General features: G+C 49.6%; 1 protein-coding gene and 2 long non-coding RNA genes across 5 annotated transcripts; 2 read left to right on the top strand and 1 right to left on the bottom strand.

Moving 5' to 3' along the window:
- Positions 1-230: 230 nt before the first annotated feature.
- Positions 231-3,484, top strand: LOC132648946 (uncharacterized). 3 transcript variants are annotated; one of them, XR_009587347.1, is made up of 4 exons: positions 231-936; positions 1,209-1,338; positions 1,469-1,548; positions 3,455-3,484. It is a non-coding gene; the product is annotated as an uncharacterized LOC132648946 (long non-coding RNA). The 3 variants fall into 3 exon arrangements; XR_009587346.1 differs by lacking the exon at positions 3,455-3,484 and having other exon boundaries at positions 231-599; positions 782-936; positions 1,469-3,440; XR_009587345.1 differs by lacking the exon at positions 3,455-3,484 and having other exon boundaries at positions 1,469-3,440.
- A 56-nt stretch (positions 3,485-3,540) lies between these two features.
- On the top strand, positions 3,541-6,066 carry LOC132648989 (uncharacterized). The gene is made up of 2 exons (XR_009587374.1): positions 3,541-3,787; positions 5,904-6,066. It is a non-coding gene; the product is annotated as an uncharacterized LOC132648989 (long non-coding RNA).
- Positions 6,067-15,189: 9,123 nt separating this feature from the next.
- On the bottom strand, positions 15,190-17,255 carry Rhov (ras homolog family member V). The gene is made up of 3 exons (XM_021640564.2): positions 16,922-17,255; positions 16,696-16,754; positions 15,190-16,506 (listed from the first exon to the last, which is right to left on the bottom strand). The coding sequence occupies exons 1-3, from the start codon at positions 17,127-17,129 to the stop codon at positions 16,063-16,065; spliced, it is 711 nt and encodes a 236-aa protein (XP_021496239.1). The 5' UTR covers positions 17,130-17,255; the 3' UTR covers positions 15,190-16,062.
- Positions 17,256-20,482: the final 3,227 nt, after the last annotated feature.

Genomic DNA, 20,482 nt, shown 5'->3' with positions numbered 1-20,482 from the left:
CTTTTTTTTTTTTTTTTCCAATGCTAAGATGTAAGACGTGTGTGTTAGGCAGGTGCTGGACCACTGAACTATTTCCTCTCCCTGTTCTGTGGGGTTGCTGGTGGGGGAGATCAGTCTGTCCTGTCCAACTGGTTCAGCCTCTGGCCACCCTGTTCAGCAGGTTTTCCAACCTCTCCTGAAACTGCCCTGGCTCCTCGGGTGGAGAAAAGTGTCACCTTTGACCACCAGAGTGGGGGCCATGGCAGTAGGGGTGTTGCTGTCACAGTTTTTTTCAGTGCCCACCAGCAGACCTACTCAGGTGGGGTGAGGTTGTTGGGGGCTTTGACCCCTGGTAGTCACCTCCATGTTACCAGAGAGACCACCCCTGCCCATCCAAGAGCCTGTGGCCTCTTCACAGACATGCAGCCCCTTGCCAGGCTCCTGCCAAGCAGCCACTAGTTGAGGTAAACCACCCCACCCTTTCCAGGGCCCCAGCCACTTGGGAGGTGCTAAAGGAGTCAGGCCTGACTGCAAAGAGCTCTCCTGTGCTGAGCGCTGCCAGCCCTCACACCGCTGAACTGCCTTACATGACACCCTTTGGCTCTGCACGCCGTCATGGGGTGAGTGTTAATGGCATCCACAGGCCAGGAGGCTGACGGCGAGGGCCGAGTTCCCCAGGTCCAGAGCTGCTATGGTATGACTAGATATGAACCGTGGTAGGGAGGTTCGGAGGTCCCACGTTCCAGGAGAGGTCGGGGACAGCCGTGGAAAGCGAGTTTCCCCAGCTGTGTCCTCTCCACAGATGCCCTCTGCGTGCCCCCGGTGCCTGTGTTTGTACCTGCCAATTTCGATTACCTCCCCCCTTGCCAGCACTCAGCTAAGCTCAGAACTGACCCAGGCGGCTGGCACTCCCTGTTCCACTCCCTGGGTTTGCCAACAGGACCCTGAGCACACAAGGTATCCTTCCTTTGTTTACCTATCTTGTCTCCCCGCTGGGTTGTGAGCTCCGGGAGTCGCAGGTGGCATCTGAGTCATGTCATGTTCCCTCCGTGACCTCAGTTAATGGTAGTTACTCAGCGAAGGTTGAGTACACGGCAGGGGCGGAGTTCGTTCCTTTTGTTTCGTTTCCCAGGGCACAGGGTTTTCTCACCTCACCCCCTATTCTGCCTGCCTTTTACTTGCTCTGATACTCAAAACAGACATGTAGGTTCTCTTGACTCTTTATAAAGCATTTACAGGGCTGGCACGGCTAACGACTCAGAGGCGATCCTATCCAGTTCCTAGGAGAGAGATCAGTACAGCCAAGTGCCTAGCAAGTGCTGGTCTGGAAACGAGCCCGTCGGGGAGCGAAAAGATCAGGTGTGAATGGCTGGCAAAACACCTTCCCTATTAATTAACCAGGCCGGCGAGGCTGGCTAGAGGAGGTGCGATCTCGCAGACGCCACTAGGGGGCGCACTTACCATTTGCTTCTCAAACTTGCTTCTTCAGATCTCTGCTCTCGGTTTCACCCCCACCAAAACTGATTTGTCATGTCTTCCTGACTCCGTGCGTGGCTCCGGCTGTTGCCTGTAAGTAATGACCTGTGCTTCAGGTACTGCTTTGCCGCTAAAAAGCACGTTTACCCCCTGAGCAGTGGCTTGGCTGCTCGGGTATGCAGTGCTCGTCCAGCGAGCACAGCCCTGGATTTCCTTCCCAACCCCGGGGGATAAAGAGGAAAAGGTAGGACAGGGAGATGGTTCAACAGGTGAAGGGGATGGTCCCACACGTCCAGTGACCTTTGTCTGCTCGTGGGACCCCAGAGCAAAGCGGGAGGAGAACTGGGCTCGGTGGACACCTTTAATCCCAGCGTGTGGGAAGCAGAGGGCAGTCTGATCCACACTCCGAGTTCTAGGCCAACCAGGGCTACATAGTGAGCCCCTGACTCAAAAATTAAATTAAAAAAAAAAAAAGAAGTGGAAGGAGAAAACCATCTGCAGGTCAGCCTCTGGTATTCCCGAACTCCGTGGTGTGCTCATCATACCACACACAATGAGCTTTATTGTTAATTGTGTGAAGGGACATGGGTATGTGTGACGGCTGGAGGCATCAGGTCCCCTGGTACGGAAATTACATGCTGTTGTGAGCTGCCTGACATGTGCTAGGACCTGAACGTGGGTCCTCTGGAAGAGCAGCAGGTGCTCTAGCCGCTGAACCAACTCTCTACCCCATTAAAAAAAAAAAAAAAAAAAAAAAATTTTATTTAATGTGCATTACTGTTTTGTCTGCAAGTACATCTGTATGAGGGTGTTGGATCCCCTGCAACTGGAGTTACAGACAGATGTGAGCTGCCATGTGGGCGCTGGGAATTGAACCCGGGACCTCTGCAAGAGCAGCCACTGCTCTTAACCGCTGAGCCATCTCTCTCAGCCCCCTCCCCTTTTATTTTTTAAATTAAAAGGAGGCACAGATATGGTTCTATGTGCCTTTAATCCCAGCACTCAGGAGGCAGAGTCAAGCAGATCTCTATGAATGTGAGGCCGGCCTGCGCTACGTGGTGAGCTCCGGGCCAGCCAGTGAGACTTTGCCTCCAATTTTCAAATTAATAAACAAATGGCAGGAGATGGAGGGAGAGTGCAGTAGGTCTCTGGGTAAAAGCGCTTGCAGCCTGAGTTCGGTCCCCAGGCCCCACACAGGGAGAACCAGTTCCTGCAAAGAATTAGCTCACCTCCATGTGTATCACGGTGCGTGCACATGCCCGCTCTCTCTCACAAACACTGTCTCTCTCTCTGAATAAACTGGTGGGAGAGGTGTCTCGGCAGTGAAGAGCACTTGCTGCTCTTCTATAGGACCAGACTTTGGTTCCCAGCACTGACACTGCACAGCTCACAGCCATTGGCTTGTGATCTGACCTCTTCTCTGACCTGCACAGGCTCCTGCATGCACGTGAATACACATACACTCGGCTGCACCTGCGTGTGCGTGCGCACACACGCACGCACACGCACACACACGCACACACAATTGTAGTATTTTTTAAAAGCTAGCCTGGGAGCTGGAGAAGACGGCTCAGTGGTTAAGAGCACTGTCTGCTCTTCCAAAGGACCAGGTTCAATTCCTAGCACCCACACACATGGCAGCTCACAACCAACTGTAATGCCAATTCTAAGGGATATGATACCTTCACACTAATGCTCGTAAAATAAAAATAAATAAATAAAAGATAAAAAATTAGTTTGGAGCCGGGCAGTAGTGGCACACACCTTTAATCCCAGTACTTGGGAGGCAGAGACAGGTGGGGCTCTGTGGGTTTGAGGCTAGCTCTGGTCTACAGAGCAAGTTCCAGGACAGCCAGAGCTACATGACAGAGAGAACCTTTTTCCTCCAACATATTTGACTTTTATCAGTTATTTGGGAATTTTATTGGTTGTTTCTATTGATTATTTGGGAGTTTCAAATCATCTAACCCTCATCACTTTCACTTCCCCACTCTCCCAGGTCCCAACCCTGTGACATCCCTCCCCAAATGAAGAGGAGGAGGAGGAGGAGGAGGAGGAGGAGGAGGAGGAGGAGGAGGAGGAGTCCATATACTCAACATATATGTGTTGTCCATATACTCACTGGAGCATGGTCAAACTCCCATTGGCCAGCCCTCCCCCACCAGAAGTCATCAGCTGTGGAGAGCTACAGCTCCGCATCCTTGTCATAATTTTTTTAAAGGGGAGAGAACCTGTCTTTAAAAAGGATGGAAGGAAGGATAGAGAGATGGACAGAAGTTTGAGCTACAGAGGGAGTCGAAGTCTAGCCTGAGAACCTGTCTCACAGTAAAAGGTAAAAAAGGAACTGAGACTAGATGGAGCCCAGGGGAAGCATTTGCCCTTGTCCAGGATGTTCAAGACCCTAGATTCAATCCCCAGTTCCATAATCAATCCATCAGTCAATCAATCACAAATGTTATGCTGGTTTGTTTTTGTCAATTCGGTACAAACCAGTGTCAGCCAGAAACAGGAAACCACAGCTGAGGAATTGCCTCCAGCAGCATGGCTCCTAGACATGTTTGTGGGGCATTTTCTCCATCAATGATTGATGGGGGGTGGGGGCATCCCACAGTAAGCAGGTACCTGGGGCATATAAGGAAAGTAGCCTAAACCAGGTGCGGTGGCTCCTGCCTGTAATCCCAGCACTCAGGGAGGCAGAGGCAGTCAGATTGCTGAGTTCGAGGCCAGCCTGGTCTACAAAGTGAGTCCAGGACAGCCAAGGCTACACATAAAAACCATGTCTCAACAAAACAAAACAAACAAACAGAAACAGAAAGAAAGAAAAGAAAGAAAGAAAGAAAGAAAGAAAGAAAGAAAGAAGCCTCTGTTCCTGCTTGAGTTCCTACACTGACTGCCCTCAGTGACGGGCTGTGACTGAGGTGTATAAATTGTTTTTGATCATGGCATTAGATCACAGGAACAGAAATCAAACTAGGACAAATGGCAATTGTGATATGCTACAACACAGATGAAATCTGAGATTAGGACAAGTGAGAAAAAAAACTAGTTTTTTTTTTTTAAGGCATATTATATGACTCCAATTATATGAGGTAACTTAGAGTATTCAAAATCAGAAATGCAGATTACAATTGTGGTCCCAGGAGAAGGTGTGGGTTGGTGGGTGGGGGTTAATGGGTATAAAATTTCAGTTTTGTGAGGTGAGAAGAATTCTAGGAATGGATCATGGTGATTGCATAGCAGTATGAGTGGGATTAATGCAACCAAACTCGACCCTTAAGGAAAATTGAAGCCAGGCATGGAGGTGCACTCATAAATCCCAGCGCTCAGGAGACAAAAGCAGAAAGACTGTGAATCTGAGGGTAGCCTGGGCTACCCATAAAGACCCTGTCTCAAAAAACAAATTTTTATGCCATTTGAATTTTACCACAATAGAAATAATTGGAAATGTGAGCAGGGGCATTTGAATGTGTGTATGTTGGGGTGGGGGTGGGGGTTCCATGTGTAATAAAATCACAGGGGATTGACAGACAGGGGGCCCACTGCTGAGCACTTGGGGACTGAGCAGGAACAGCGGGTGTGCCAGGCTTTACGGAGTGGATAAAGGCCACATCACAGGAGCACACGCCACAAAGAGAGGGTCAGAGGGAAGAGGCAAAAAAAAAAAAAAACAAAACAAAACAATACAAAAAAACAACCAAATGTGTTGGTCAAGATAACCTATGCGAAGGGCATGCTAGCCATGCTCTGAGGGGTAGCCAAGGTTGCCCACTGGTGGCCTGCAATAGTGCTCTGTCCCCAAGCAGCTACATTCCTTAAATAGCTGCCAGTGTTACAGACTCGGGAGATTTCATTAAACACATACACATAGGCATTTCCACTTAGCGGCAGCTCTGTTACAGCTGCATGAGAGCCTGTCTGAAAAAGCTAACTCAGTAGATCAATTAAAATGTAAAACCCTGTTCTTTTCCCCCAAGCCAGTCCTTACCACTTGAGCAAACAGCCCTGAGCAAGGAGGGTTTGCCCTGTTACACAAGACCACTCCTGTCCTCAGCCAAGCACCCAGACTAGGGCCCAAGAAGGTATGCGTCTCCAGGGAGGGTTTGACAGTGGTGGAACCTGAAACCTTGAACCCAGAAGGTCCAACTCAACCCAGAGAGGTGTCTAATCCCATCTGGCCATAGGCTCTGAGAGCTGTCTCCTTCCCCACCTGCAGCAGACCTGGGAGGCTGTTTCAGTTGGAGCCTAGAGCCAGAAAGACCAGGAAAGAAAGTGGCTCCTTATCCTGGAGTTTTAAAAAACAAACAGGAAACCTGAAAAACCATTTACTCAAATGTCTGCAAATTACCTCTCCCCAATAAGATGATAAACGATGTTTGTACTGACAGCTTTTTTTTCTTTTCTTTTCTTTCTTTCTTTTTTTTTTTTTTTTTTTTTTTTTTTTTTGTCAGTCTGTATTTTGTTGTTTTCTTTCTTTTCTTCTTCTTCCTTGCCTCTTTCTTTGTTTTAGTTTTGTCTGTCCTGGAACTTGAACTGTAGACCAGGCTGGCCTCAAACTCAGATTTTTGCCTGCCTCTGCCTCCCGGGTGCTGGGATTAAAGGAATGCACCACCACCAGCTTCTTTCCTTTTCCCTTATGTATGTGGATGTTGGGCCTGCGTGTGTGTCTGTGCACCGTGTGTGTGCCCGGTGATCTCTGAAGCCAGAGGAGTGCATTAGATTCCCTGGGGCTGGAGTTGCAGACAGTTGTGAACTACAGTGTGAGGTCTGTGACTAGAACCCGGGTCCTCTGCAAGAGCAGCCAGGGCTTTTTTAAAAAACCGCTGAGCCATCTCTCCAGTTCTGTTGTTGTCTGAGACAGGGTCTCCCTAGGTAACCCTGGCTGACTTGGAACTAGCTATGTAGACGAGGTCCTTCTCAAACTCTGAGGCATCTGCCTGCCTCTGACTTCTGTGGGAGCTGCTGGGATTAAAGGCATGCTGGCGCCACCACATCCAGCTGTGACTTTTTATTGAAAACAAGAGTTCCCCTGGCCTTGAATTCCTGCACCCAGCAACCTCCCCACCTCAGCCCTCCAAGTAGCTGGTACTATCACGTAGGTGCACATCACTATGCTAGGATTCGAATAATAAATAGCTATTACTATTGTAGAATGGTCAGAGTGAGATAGGGTCTCATGTAGCTCAGGCTGGTGTAAACCTTACTGTGTAGCTGAGCCTGGCCTTGAACTCCTGATCCTCCTCTTTCTTTCTTCCAAGCGTTTGGATTATAGGCACACACCACTACACGTGGCTAAAATCTATTACTTTTGTAATAAAAGTTTTCAGATAGATAAGAAATTGCCAATGACGTCTCGGGCTGGAGAGATGGCTTGGGGGTTAAGAGCACTGTCTGCTCTTCCAGAGGTCCTAAGAGTTCAATTCCCAGCAACCACATGATGGTTCAGAACCATCTATAATGAGATCTGATGCCCTGCATGCAGGCAGAACACTGTATACATAACAAATAAATTTGTCTAAAAAACAAAACCAGTGACTTCTCCATTGGGGTAGAGAGAGCGGGGGTTGAAGAGAGCCTGCAATTCCAGTTGTTTGGGAGGCTGAAGCAGGAGGATAGCACATTCTAGGCCAGCCTGAGCTGTAATGAGAAGGCCGAGCTGCTGCAGGCCCTGGGAAGGGAGACACTCTTAAGACTGGCCTGGCCAGAGGGACGGCACATGTCCTAAGAGCCTTAAGCCCTGCAGTCCTGGGAGCCTGGCTGTGTGGCACCGCCACCAACAGAAGTGGGTGGGGTGGGGCAGTTTCAGGAGAACCAGGCAGCAAGCACAGGCCACAGTCAGCAGGTGGAGATGTGCTTCTTTGATCTTACTGTCGGTTACTTATTTTCTTCCGCCTGGCCTCACAGGGGAATGATTCAAGGATGCCTAACAGCGTTCGTAAATTATGAGATAGCACAAAACAAAACAAACAAAACAAAGCAAGAAGGACACAAAACAGGGTCAGAATCGAGGCAAAAACACCCAAGTCTTTGTGTCTGGGCCACAGGGAGAAGCTCGGCATGGCTCTGCAATGGTCCCCTCTGGAGGTGAGCAGTCTGTGCTTGGCAGAGGCAGGGGAGGCCTTGGGTTTAGGGGGTAGTAAGGGTGCAACCCAGGAGCAGGAGAGATGACTGTGAGAAAATTCAGATAGATGGGTAGATGCATGAGGAAAGAGAACAAAAGAAGAGAGCAGTGTCTTGGGAGGAGGAAGAAGGTGAAAAAAGAGGAGAAGGAGGTCAGAGGGCAAGGAAGGATGGTTGGCAAGAGTAATAGCCAAAGACCAGGGAACCACAGACTTCAAACCTTCCCAGCCTGGTGACAAGGAGGTCATTGTCTATCACGGATGGTTGAAAGAGGGGCAGAAGGTAGAGTCCTGGCTAGAGGCTCCTTGGTGGCAGGGGAGATGAGAGGAGGAGGCCTTACCTTGGCTGCAGAGGGCAGGGGTTTGAGGAGAGGCCTGGGATGGGTGTTAGAAAGAGCATCAGGTGGAGGGAGGTTAGAGGTTCAGGGAGAGGCTGCAGGTAGAAGGAAGAAGCAAGAACTGGTAGAGAAGGCGACCAGTTGCCTTCCCTGAGACTTCTCTCTGACCCGTACACCTTCCTACACATTGTCCCCTTTGCAAATAATTTATGGTTTGGGGGTTGGCCGTGTTGACCATGTGGTTTGTCTGTGGCTCCAACAGGGAAATAAAGAAGGTCGATTTAGATGATAAGATTTTCCCTGCCTCACATGAGTGACATTGGCATTCAATTACGGGCTCTGGGGTCCTCTCCTCTCTCAGCCCAGAACCACAGGCTGTCATCATTGAGTTGCCAGAGCCCAGAGAGGGGCCGTGACAGGTGTAGGATCACACAGATTTGGGGTGAGAGCCAGGCCGAGAAGCTAGTGCTCCAGAGCCCCGAAGTCTTCACGGTGGTAGTCCCACCTGTAGACAACTGTTCAGCTTTGGTTTCTGTCCTCTCTCTGGAAGTGGGACAAAGAAGCCAAGAGCCAAGAAGCTGTCAGGGCTGGTCCCAAGCCCCAGGAGGCTGGGAACCAAAGCTCCACACCCATGTAAACACAGACCAGCTCTGATACCTCTTACTTGGCACCAGATAGCTTCCTCCAAATCAGTTCTCAGCTATTATCTTGCTTATCCCCACTGGTCCCCTGGGAGCCAGGGAGGGGCAGAGAGTATTAGCCCCACTTCATAACTGCTAGAAACTCAGACAAGAGGGAAGGCAGTAATTTGCCCAAAGTCACCCAGCAAGTCAGAATGGGGCTGGGACTAGAGGCCGAATCTCCGTGTGTGTGTGTGTGTGTGTGTGTGTGTGTGTGTTATTGGTGAGGGCAAGGATCAGCAAAGAATGTAACTTATTGCCTGGCATAGAGAGTGAGTGGGTTGCACACACAGCCCCCAGAATAAAGGGTCTCCTGTTTTACAAGAACAACAATCTCTTCCCACCCCCCTCCTGGAGGGACAGCTCTTGGAAACAGCTGTGTTAGCTGGTTCAGGGCTGAAGAGGAATCCTGGCAAAGCAGTCTAATCTACTCACAGAGAATATGGGCCTAAAGGAGGAAGCAGTAACGGGCAGGTGTCCCTGGGTGGGGTCTGGCTACCTGCTTTCCAGTTCCAACAGGCCCCAGGGAAATCCTATACCCATACAGGTCCCAAACTCTCCTGATGCCCCTCAATGCTGGGGTCTGGGACACCTGGACACCTGGGAAGACAAGCACTCTGTTGCAGATAAAGGTCAAAGAGGCATGGTTCTGATGATGATGATGATGATGATGATGATGATAATGATGATGGAGTCCGTCTTCCAGAGGGGTCACAAGTAGATGATTATACATCCAAGACTCTAGAGTCTGGCGATGAGTCTCATAGTCATTCTAGTTGGGGGACCATCTTTCAGCCTCAGTCTGAAAAGAAAGCCCTACATTGTTCCTGTAGCAGCTGATAGCTCAGTGATACCATCTGGTCTCACCCTCAGCCCAGCTATTTCCCCTTCCTTTACTCTCAGCCTAGTACTACCCAGACCCTTAGAACACTGGCCTGCTCAGCTTTGCCCTCCAAGAGACCCATTCTCTGTTCTTTCTTTTTCTTTCTTTCTTTTTCTTTCTTTACTTTCTTTCTTTCTCTCTCTCTCTCTCTCTCTCTCTCTCTCTCTCTTTTGAGACAGGGTTTCTCTTTGTAGCTGTGTAGCCTTGGCTTTCCTGGACTCGCAGGCTGGCCTCAAACTAAGAGATCCCCCTGCCTCCACCTCCCTGAGTGCTGGGATTAAAGGCATGTGCCACCACTCCTGGCTACCTTATTTTTCTTTCTTCCTTTTTCTCTCCTTCTTTCTTCTCTTTTTCTTTTTGAAACAGTCTCTCTATGTAGGTTGTTCTGGAATTAGCTGCATAGACCAGGCTGGCCTTAAACACATAGAGATCTCCCTGCCTTCTCCTCCCAAGTGCTGGGATTAAAGTTGTATCCCACTGCACTTGGCTTGAGAACCATTTCTTAGAGCAGAAGCTTTAGTGCCCCATGCAGGACTCTGAGAAGAGGCCTGATCTTCAAGATCCGATGTTTCCGATCAGGAAACCCCAGGACAGGCAGCTGATAGACACAAAGTTACCTAAGTATTGCTGCATACAGGGCCAGAAAGCAACAGTGCCCAGACCCAGGAAGTCACTCCCTGCCGTTCACACTGACTCATGAGGCCCCTCTGCTATAATTCTGCTCACCTCACCAAGGATCTGGCCCAAGCCCAAGGAGGGCACTGTTGGCTCAGCCCTGCTAAGAGCTGGGTTTCCTGGCAGCCAGGAACAGTGGGCAGGTCTGACCTGTGCAATACGATCTGTGGTTACGGCCTGGGGCAAGGGCTGGTTGCAAAAGGGGCCGGTGCTCCTGACAAAGTCTGCTCTCGGTCTCACTCTCACGGTCTCACTGGTAAGCTGGTTCCCAGGAGAACTGAGAGACCAGGGAGGGTGCGTCACCTCTGCTCTAGGCACCGCGCTCCTTCAGGCGGGATGCTCTCATATTCACACCAAGCCAGGCCGAGCGAGCTCTCTCTGCACAAAGATGCTCATAGAAATCAACACAGATGAATGGGAGCGCTCTGACACAGAGACCCAGGCCCGAGGAGAGTAGAGCAACACAGATGCTTAGGCATGAGCAGAGACCCTCATGCTTTCCCAGCCACAGAATCAATTCTACAGAGCACACACCCTTGAGGGCAGACCTGACGCAAATACAGACATATGCACACTTTAAGTAAAGATGGCCACAGAGGGCTGAAGAGATGGCTCAGCTAATAAGTGAACTGGCTGGTTTTCGGAGGGTCCCAGCACCCACAAGGCAGATGGCACCATCAATAACTACAGTTCCAGGGGACCCAACATCTTCTTCTGGCCTCAGAGGGTACCAGGCACATAGGATATACATGCATACATATAAAAGAATTTAAAAATAAAAAAAGATGGCCACCCACATTTACATAGATACTCCTGTATGTAATTACTCAGACTTTTGCACTGAAAAAAAAAAAAAGTTCAAATACACAGCAAAGTCAGCCACACAGAGACAGGTACATATGTGAAACTGTATACACACTTGTCATCACTTAGTATTTATTGAATACCCATGATCCATGACTCATACTCCAACAGAGATAACCTCCCCCAACCCCTGCCCCAATCACACACATATAAACTCAAGCTGACTATCCTGGGGCCCAATCACCAAGCCAAAGGTAGAAGACATGTTTTTCTGCTCTCCTCAATGACCCATGAATTACTCCCCCCCAACAAAAGAAATAAAACTAACAAAAGAACTAGAACCACCACTTATCCTTGGTGAGGAAGTCGACCTAAATGCCCCTAGATGGGGATCCAGACAAGGATGATGAAGTCAGGGTCATGTGACAGTCAGAAGATAACTTGCTGTGACTGAGTCTCTCCTAACACGTGGGTCCTGGAGATTGAACAAGAACATGTCCTACAAATAAAAGGTGAGGTGAAAAAGAAGCAGTGTGTGGGCAGATAGCTGGGGAGATAGCTCAGTGGTGCATCACTTGTGCACCATGCCCAAGAAAGATCCTAAGTTCAATCCTAAACACAGCCAAGGAAGAAGGGAGGGGTGGTAGAAGTAAGTTATCCTCTGGAGTCAGAAGCAAGAGGCCCTCTTAGATAGTTCCAGACTAACCTGGACTATATAATGAGAATAAATAGGTAAATAGGAAAGTTAGTCAATGAATGAATGAAGTAGCTGGAATGTAGCTCAGTAGGTAGAGTGCCTCCTTGGTATACAGCAGGCAGTGGTCCAGTGGGTACTGAACCCCCTGTACTACCTAAACTGGATGTGGTATTGAATCCCTGTAATCTTAGCACTTGAGAGGTGGAAGCAGAAGTATCAGAAGTTTGAGGTCAACCTCACCTACTGTAGCAAGTTCAAGACCAGCCTGGGCTGCACGAGACTTTGTCTCAAATACGGAAGAGGAGAGAAACCATGATCAGAGAAAGTTTTCAATTAAAAAAACAAAAAAGGTGTTTCTTTCAGCAATGCATATACTAACACTGGAAGGATACAGAGATTAGCACGGTCCCTCTGAAATCTGGGAAACATTCCTTGTTTTTGTTTTTAATAGTGGCTGTATAGAGGTGGCTCAGCTGTTAGAACCGCAGCTCCAGGGGGATCGGATGCCTCTGGCTTCTGAAGGCACTGCACTCACTCACGTGCACACATCCAACACACATGATTAAATCATTAAAAAAAAAAAAACATTAAAACAAATAAATGTGATGGGGAGACTTTTTTCTCTTGATTCTTTTGAGACAGGGTCTTCCTGCGCTACTGTAGCTGCTCTAGAACTCACTGTATCGACCAGCTTGACCTCACACAGAGATCCACCTGCCTCTGCCTCCCAGATCAAAGGGGAGCGGCACCATGACTGACTCCAGACATTTTCTTCAGTGGTGTACCTTCTGCTCTTGTGTTTGTAGTGTATGCCTCTGAGGACAACCCTAATGAACAATGAACTCCTTGGGACACACACACAAACACACAGACATACACACACACAAACACAGACATATACACAGTAAGACACACACACACACACACATACACTAAAATAAGAGAGGGGCCCAGTTGAGCACAGAGAGGGAATTAATGGGAGTGGGAGAGAGATTGAGAAAGGGTAACAGTGTATTTGTGTATGTTGAATACAGTAAAAATCCATTGTGGACATGTATGAAAATGTCAGAATGAGCTGGATGATAGTGGCACACACCTTTAATCCCAGTACTCAGGAGGCAGAGGCAGGTGGAACTATGTGAGTTTGAGGCCAATTGGCCTACAGAGCGAGTTGTAGGCCGGCTAAGGCTACAAAGAGAGCCTCTCTTGAAAAACCAAAAAAGAAAGTCACAATGAAACCAACTATTATGTATAGCTAACATATGTGAACAAAAACATTAAAAGTTAAAATAAATACACAAATAAAATGAAAAATAGAAAAACCAACCTGTGATGTGAGACTCTCTTAAAATTTTACATTGATATGGACATTTTATTCACACCTAAATTTATATGCATAAATGTATATCCATTTGTATGTTATCATGATTTTATCTAAGTAATGATAAATATTCCTACACATGTATAGCCTCAGTCCCTGGCTCTCAGTGACAAAAACCTGGAGCTAAACAGGTAAGGGGCAATGCTGCCCACTGCCAAGCCCACAGGGTATAATGGGGTCTCCTGGCAACACTAGGAAAATCTTCAGTGTGCCTACCATGTGCTGAGCCGCAGAGACAACGCTGTAGTGGCCCAGAACCCTCTGGACGAGGGAGGTGCTGGGAGATGGTCAGAGGAGAAACTGCTCCCTGGGAGGGGGCAGGGCACATTTTCTAAACTAGATCTTGCAAAAAGCCAAAACTTGATAGAGATGCTTGACACTTGGGGATCACTGCTGTCAGCTTTGGGGAGGCCTTAAAGGCCCAAGTGAAGAGCTGGAAGCTTGCTGAGGACAGTAAGAACTGATTACAGCACTGGGCGGGGCCAGGGATGCCTAAGTGACTCAGTGGAGACCCAGGCTCAGCGACTGTCATGAGAGGGAGCGTGAGCTCAGAGGCTGCAGCCTCAGTGACTCAGAGACCTGGGACCACGACAGAAACCAGATTGCTTGTGTGGTGTTGGAGCAAGGTCATCAAATCAGACTTCTTCGCTCCACAGTCCTAGGAGTCCTTGGGATGATTTAAAGCTCTCTAGCCAGTCAAGAGTCCTGAGTATTTTTACAAATAAGGAAACTGAGGTACAAAAAGGAAAGTGAGCTGGGTGGTAGGGCTGGTGTTCTAATCCCAGCACTTGGAAAACAGTGGCAAGTGGGTCTTTTTGAGTTCCAGGCTAGCCAAGGCTATGAAGTGAGGTCCTGTCTAAAAAACAACAAGAAAAGAAGGAAGGAAGGAAGGAAGGAAGGAAGGAAGGAAGGAAGGAAGGAAGGAAGGAAGGAAGGGGAGAAAGAAAGAAAGAAAGAAAGAAAGAAAGAAAGAAAGAAAGAAGGAAAAAATTATTTGCCTGCAGTGATGGGTTTCAGGAGTTAGACTTTTGATCTTGAACCTGGGTCTCTCTCTGTCCTAGAAAGGAGCATGCCAGGTTGGCTTAGGGTAACAGCTGGCCATAGGTGTATCTGGCCTGTGCAGCTTATCACACACCTAAGGAAATACAGAAATGAAAGGTGGCTGGTGCTCTGGGGAATAGGAGGCACTCTTGGCTAAAACTGAGTTTGGGATTACCTAAGGTTTCACTTGGCTAGTATTTCTGTCCCTCAGTGTTGCACACACACACACCTGTAGCTTCTTAGAGAGGTACCTGGGCCCCAGTGGACTGGGATGGGGATGGGTGCTCAGCTGGCCCAGCTGGCCTAGCCAGTGTACCACAGAAATACTAGTATAGAGTGCTACCCATACACCTAACTCTAACTATTTGGTAACACACTGCCTTTTTTGTCTCCAGACCACAGTTTCCTTAAGGCAAAATAAGTTTCCCCCAAATGCTCTTTAAAGTGCCTAGTTCCAATCCTTAGACTCCTGTTTTCCTCCAAGCCTTCTGCCAATGACCCCTCATGGACACAGGATTCCTGGGACCAAACTTCTATTTACATTGTGCACAGCCAGCACCCTAACCTGTAATAGGTCTGTATGTGTCAAGGCTGAAGACTGGTCCAGCCAACCCAAGGCTACCAGCTTTGGCCAGTGGCTGAGGTTTAAAGCTGTACAGGTTTTCCTCGGTATTCAAGCTGGTGTGTGTGATATTCCCCAGCCAGACCCTGGGTCCTTAAAAACTGGCCAAAGGATGGGAGCAGAAAGGCTAGAGGACTTGAGGTAGTCCTAGAGCCCCAGTGCTGAGCATCATACTCTAGAAAGGAGGGGTAGAGGAGTGGGGCCCCACCTACCTGGTGAGGTCATGGGAAAGCAGCTCTGGCGCTGACACCTGGGGAAACCCGTTTCCAGGCTGCTTCCCACGCTAGCTCTCCTGGGAACCAACTAAGCCAAGCCCCAAACAGGGAGCCGCACACCTGTCCCCCCTAGTCCAGTTCCCATCAACTTGTTCCATCTGATCTAGCCCCCACCTTAAAATCAAGCCTCAGTTACCAATTCATCTACCCGGGGTTGGGCCTTGGGAATGGTTGTGAAGGGGCATTGGGCTGACGGCTCCAGGAAACCACAGAGACAGCAGCTTCAGAAACAGAAGGTTTTATTTGCACATTGCACTGCTTACCTTCTAAGCTATGACCTTGGGGAAAGGGATGGTCCTTACCCCTTCCTCCTTCAGGCTCTTATTTGCAGCTCCTCCCCCTCCCTTTGCTGGGCCTTGACTCTCACTTCCTGCCCCTCTGCTGGCCCAGCCAGTTTGGGCAGTGTCTAGGGAGCCCTGAGACCCAGATCTTCCCAGGGAGCAGTCCTGTCCTCCCTGGCCTTGGGGCTCGAGGGCAGCCCAGGTGTCTGCCTTCTCCACAGCTGTCCACCCGTGCTCTCCTTCTCCGCCTTCCTCCTTCCAGGCCCAGTACTCTAATCTGCCTCCAGTTCTCCACTTCAAGCCTCACTTTCTGTTTCTCCTCTCAGTCTCTACCGGCCTCTTCTTTGTATTCACTCCATCCATCTCAAACCTCTCCAGCAAGGCTGACCACCTGTCAGCCCTCCAAGAAGACCAACTGTTTTCCCTGCTTTGTCACACCTGTGCTGGGAGAGAGAGAGGACCCCCAACGAGGGGCCTGCATCCAGCCAAGCTGACCTGTGGCCCCGCGATGAGGAACTGGGCATTCCATCCCAAGCTGCTCACTCACCGATTCCGATACTGATGGTATTAACCCACGAAAACCAAAGTGCTGGGTTTTCCTGTGAATCTTGACCAGAGAAACCCAAATCAGAGCCAGCCCTCGCACAGGACTGAGGCTCACCCTGGCTTACCAGAGCACGCAGCTCAAGGCTCATGTCCACTGTGTTCAGTAGAGAACCGAGTCCCAGGGCTTGGCTAGGCCCTGCCAGTACCCAGTGTCCTAGGGTCCAGAAGTCTCAGTCCACCTTCCTGCCTCTTGCGCTGCCATAGCTGCTCACACAAAGCAGAAGAACTTCTTCCAGCGGCAGCGAGAGAGCGTACGCACACCTTTCGCATTCAGTTTCTTCTCCAGGCGGGCCTTGTGCTCAATGGCGCTGAGAATGGCTGAGTCAAACACCTCCTTCAAGTTCTTCTGCGTCAGGGCTGAGCACTCAAGGTAGCAGCAGGCCCGGATCTTCTCGGCCAGACCCTGGGCTTGCGGCTGGGGTACTGGACCCTCCCGGCCTCCTTGGTCCAGCTGAATTAGTACATTGACATCGTCCCTCAGGTCAGCCTGAGTGCCCACCAGCAACACGGGTGCCTGGGGGTTGTGAGTGCGGATCTCCGGCAGCCATTTTTCTGTTATGTTTTGGAAGGAGCTGGGCTGTACCACGCTGAAGCAAGCCAGAAACACATCGGTATCAGGGTAGCAGAGGGCTCGAAGCCGGTCAAAGTCCTCCTGGGGTGGCAAGGCTAGCCGTTAGCAAGACCATTCCCTCCACGCTGGAATCAGAATCTGCTCACTTGGGGGCGGAGACCCAAGTCCTAAAGCCCAAAGCCTGCTCCATTCCTCCTCCATGCTGAGACCCTCCCAGCCTTCAACCCTCTCCAACCCTTTGCCCAAGGCAGGCTCCGCCCAGCTTCTCACCTGTCCTGCGGTGTCCCAGAGCTCGATCCGCACAGGGGCTCCATCTACTAGGACTTGCACTGCAGGGGAAAGCATGAGTTAGGCACAGCATCCTGGTCCCTCCAGGCAGGCCTCACCAGCGCCACCTCCGGGCCTGCTCCCGGGGTCTTCCGTGCCCTCCCGCCAGCACGTCACTGAATGCACAACCCCACCCCAGCCTCAGGGGACCAGGGGCTGTAGAACATACCAGAGAAGGTGTCCAGCGCCGTAGGCCGGTAGCGAGCGGGGTACCCATTGCAGGTGTAGCTGACGATGAGGCTGCTCTTGCCCACCGCACCGTCGCCCACCAGCACACATTTAATGCCCAGCTCCGGAGGCGCGCTGCCCCGCCGCGGAGGAGGGGTCGGGGCCGGGAGAGGCGGTGGCTCGGCATCGCTCAGCTCCCGCGGCGGCATGGCCCGCTCCCGGGGTAGCAGAGGGGCCAGCCCGGACCAGGCTCCGGGGCGCTCCGGGAAGCAGGTTCCGCAGCCGAACGCTGACAGTCCGTCCGAGCTGGGCACGCCCGCTAGAGGCTAGCAGAGGGTATATATGTTGGGCCCCGCCCACCTCATCTGCATGTCCCAAGTGGCCCGGACACCGCCCATCGACCCGGACCGCCCTCTGCAGAACACTCAGGGATAGCAAAGCATCCAGAGAAGAAAGGGATACGAAAACATGGCACCACAAATGTAAAAGGACAAAGACCCGGCATGTGATATTTTGATTTATTGTTAGTAGGAAGACGCAAACTACGGAATCCATAATACAGTATGTTCAAATTAAACACATCACCATTAAACCTTTTCTAAGCTAAAAAAAAAAGCTTTTATACATATAGTGGTATGAGTATTAGACATCGGTAATTTTATTAATATACTGCAAGTGAGAATGCAGCCCAGAGTGCCCACTACCATACAGAAAGCCCTGCATCTGTTCCCAGTACCCTGCCCTGTGGGGCTTCCCTCTAATCCCAGCAGCCTGCGGGTGGAGGCAGAAAGAGTAGAAATTCAAGGCCATTCTCTGTTGCACGGAGACAGATGGCGACCAGCCTGGGCTATAACGTGAGACCCTGTCTCAAATAAACAAATATCCTCCTGGTATGACGGCTGGTCCATACCTTCACTCCCAGCACTGGGGAGGCAGAAACAGAGGCAGGGGCAGCGGCAGAGGAGCTCTGTATGTTTTAGGCCAGCTTGGTCTACATGGTAAGGTCTAGGCCAGTCAGGACTACAGAGTGAAACTCTGTCTCAAAACAAGCAAAACCTGGTGCTGTAATCTGTGAGAGAATGCTTGCCAAGCATAGTGAGGCCCAGTGATTAATTTCATGCACGTCTATACAGTTAGAACAGCCATTCAGACAGAAGCTGTGGAGCTTCACGTTGGATTTTATACTTCCATTATCAAATATATCTTAGAATTTTTAAAAACTGTTTTTTTTGGGGGGGGGTTCAATTCAGGGTTTCTCTGTGTAGCCTTGGTGTCCTGGACTCACTCTACAGACCAGGCTGGCCTCAAACTCAGAGAGACCCGCTTGCTTCTGCTTCCCCAAGTGCTGGCATTATAGGCGTGTGCCACTGCGCTCAGCTGTTGAATATTTAGATTTATTTTTAATGTATATGGGTGTTTTGTCTGCATGCATGTCTGTGTACCTCATGAAAGCAGTGCCAGAACAGAAGCCAAAACAGAATGCCAGATCCCCTGGAACTAGAGTTACATACAGATGGTTGTTAGCAGCCGGAAGGGTGCTTGGAACCAAACTTAGGTCCTCTGCAAGAGCAACAAGTGCTCTTAACTGCCAGGACCTTTCTTCAACACCACACCCATACATTTGAATATTTATAAGTCCCCAAAGTACCTACTGTTATCTTTTGGGGAGAGGGTTGAGACAGTGTTTCTCTGTGTAACAGAGCCCTGGACTAGCTTTGTTGACCAGGCTGGCCTCAAAATCACAGAGATCCACCTGCCTCTGCTTCTGCTGGAATTAAAGGTGGCATATGCCATCACCCCCAACTGTTATCCTTTTTAAATAAAAATTTTATTTTATTATTTGGTTTTTTGAAACAAGGTTTCTCTGTGTCATGCCCTGGCTGTCCAAGATCTTATTTTTAATGAAGCGTATCTAACATGGCTATGACTATGTGCATGTGAGTACAGCGAGGAGACCAAAAGAGGGCCTCGGAGCCCCTAAAGCTGGAGTTACAATGATGAAGCCGCCTGAGCAAGTGCTAGGAACTGAACTCAGGTCCTCTAGAAGGGCAGCATGCACCTTTAACTGCTATGCCATCTCTCCAGCCCAGTACCTAATATTATCATTATCATGAAAGCCCATCCTAATTACCCACTTGCAGATGCTGTTTCTGAGCCACCTACTGTCCTCGCCCTAAAAGGAACTTACAGACTCAGACAAGACTTCCCAGGTAGCTGTACGAAGGTCATCTAGAGAGCAAATGAGAGAGCGGCCTGATACGAATTTAATCTCTCCTGCAGCCACAGCAGGTGACACCAAGCCCAGAATCCTTTTTGACTTTGGAGGAGGCAGTTTTCATCTCAGTCTGCACAAAGATCACTGAGACACTTACACACAGGCAGACAGGCACTCATGAGCTTGGGGACAGGACACACTTGCAAAGGGGAGAGGCTGTGAGTAGTAAACAGATATCTAGCACACTGGCTCCCCAGCCTGACATGGTGCCACTCATCACAGCACTTGGGAGGCTGAGGAAGCGGGTCTGCCATACAACAAAGCCAGTCTAGTCTACATGAGGAGTGCAGGGGCATCCAAGGCTGCAGGCAGGACCCTGTCACAAAATACAAACAAACGAAAATCTGCCTATGAAAATGGCTACAAAGTTGCTGACTTGGCCACTCTTGGGAAACTGCAGGCCCACTTTTGTATTCCGATGTCTACCTCCCCTATTCCCTTTATCCAAATGTCTAAAGATGCTAATGATCCCAGCTGTTGCCACAAAATCCCCAAACTCCTCAGACACATCCCCACGGGTTTACTTATCTAGTTACTGAAAGGTGTCTGAAGTGTTGTCCTTCCATTATATCGCGCTAGAAAGTCTGGAAGCTGCTCATTTTGTCCTCACTGTCAGAGCTCTCTAATGAAAGGCAAAGTGTAGCTTCTCTGAAAGCCCCTCTGGTGCTAGCCATCTATGATTTGGGAGTCCCAGGGAAGCTGCAGAGCTGTCCAGGACAAAATTACTCAACACACACCCGAACACACTTAGTTCTTTGGAATACTCTTGTCCTTTGCTCTGGTTTGAGTACCTTTGTTGGACTGGTGGTGTGGCTGAGGTGGTAGAGTGGTATCATGTGTGAGGTCCCGGGTTCTATTCCCAGCAGGACAGACATCTGGAGTGAAGGCACATTCCTGGAATCCTAGTGCGCAAACAGTAGTGGCAGAGCAGAGTATGGTGGCACACACTGTTGATCCGGGCACTCGTGAGTCAAAGGCAGGCAGATCCCTGTGAGTTTGAGGTAAGCCTGGCCTACTTATGGAGTCCCATGCCAGCCAGAGATGCACAGTGAGAGCCTGTCTCAAAACAATGAAATAGAGAAGTAGAGGCAGGAACATGAGAAGTTCATGGCTCCTTGGCTATGTGGCAAGTTCAAGGCCAGCCTGGATATATAAGAACCGGTCTCAAAGGGGGAAAAAAGCCAAAAAAAAAAAAAAAAAAGCTTTATTAAAAATATAGAAGTCAAGGATGATACTTTTTAACCCTTTCTGAAGACATACAAATAATACACTAATGGGACAAACAAG

Source organism: Meriones unguiculatus, chromosome 18 (assembly GCF_030254825.1).
Source record: "Meriones unguiculatus strain TT.TT164.6M chromosome 18, Bangor_MerUng_6.1, whole genome shotgun sequence".
Lineage (NCBI taxonomy): Eukaryota > Metazoa > Chordata > Mammalia > Rodentia > Muridae > Meriones > Meriones unguiculatus.
Note: the sequence above shows the minus strand (reverse complement) of the source record. Positions and strands in the feature narration are given on the sequence as shown.

What these genes read in the sequence shown, in the direction of transcription:
- Rhov (XM_021640564.2), bottom strand. Translation starts at nt 17,129, where the DNA reads ATGCCGCCGCGGGAGCTGAGCGATGCCGAGCCACCGCCTCTCCCGGCC. An exon ending in GGCGCTGGACACCTTCTCTG is followed by an intron (nt 16,755 to 16,921) that starts GTATGTTCTACA and finishes TTTCCCCTGCAG; the next exon opens with TGCAAGTCCTAGTAGATGGA. An exon ending in TCTGGGACACCGCAGGACAG is followed by an intron (nt 16,507 to 16,695) that starts GTGAGAAGCTGG and finishes TTGCCACCCCAG; the next exon opens with GAGGACTTTGACCGGCTTCG.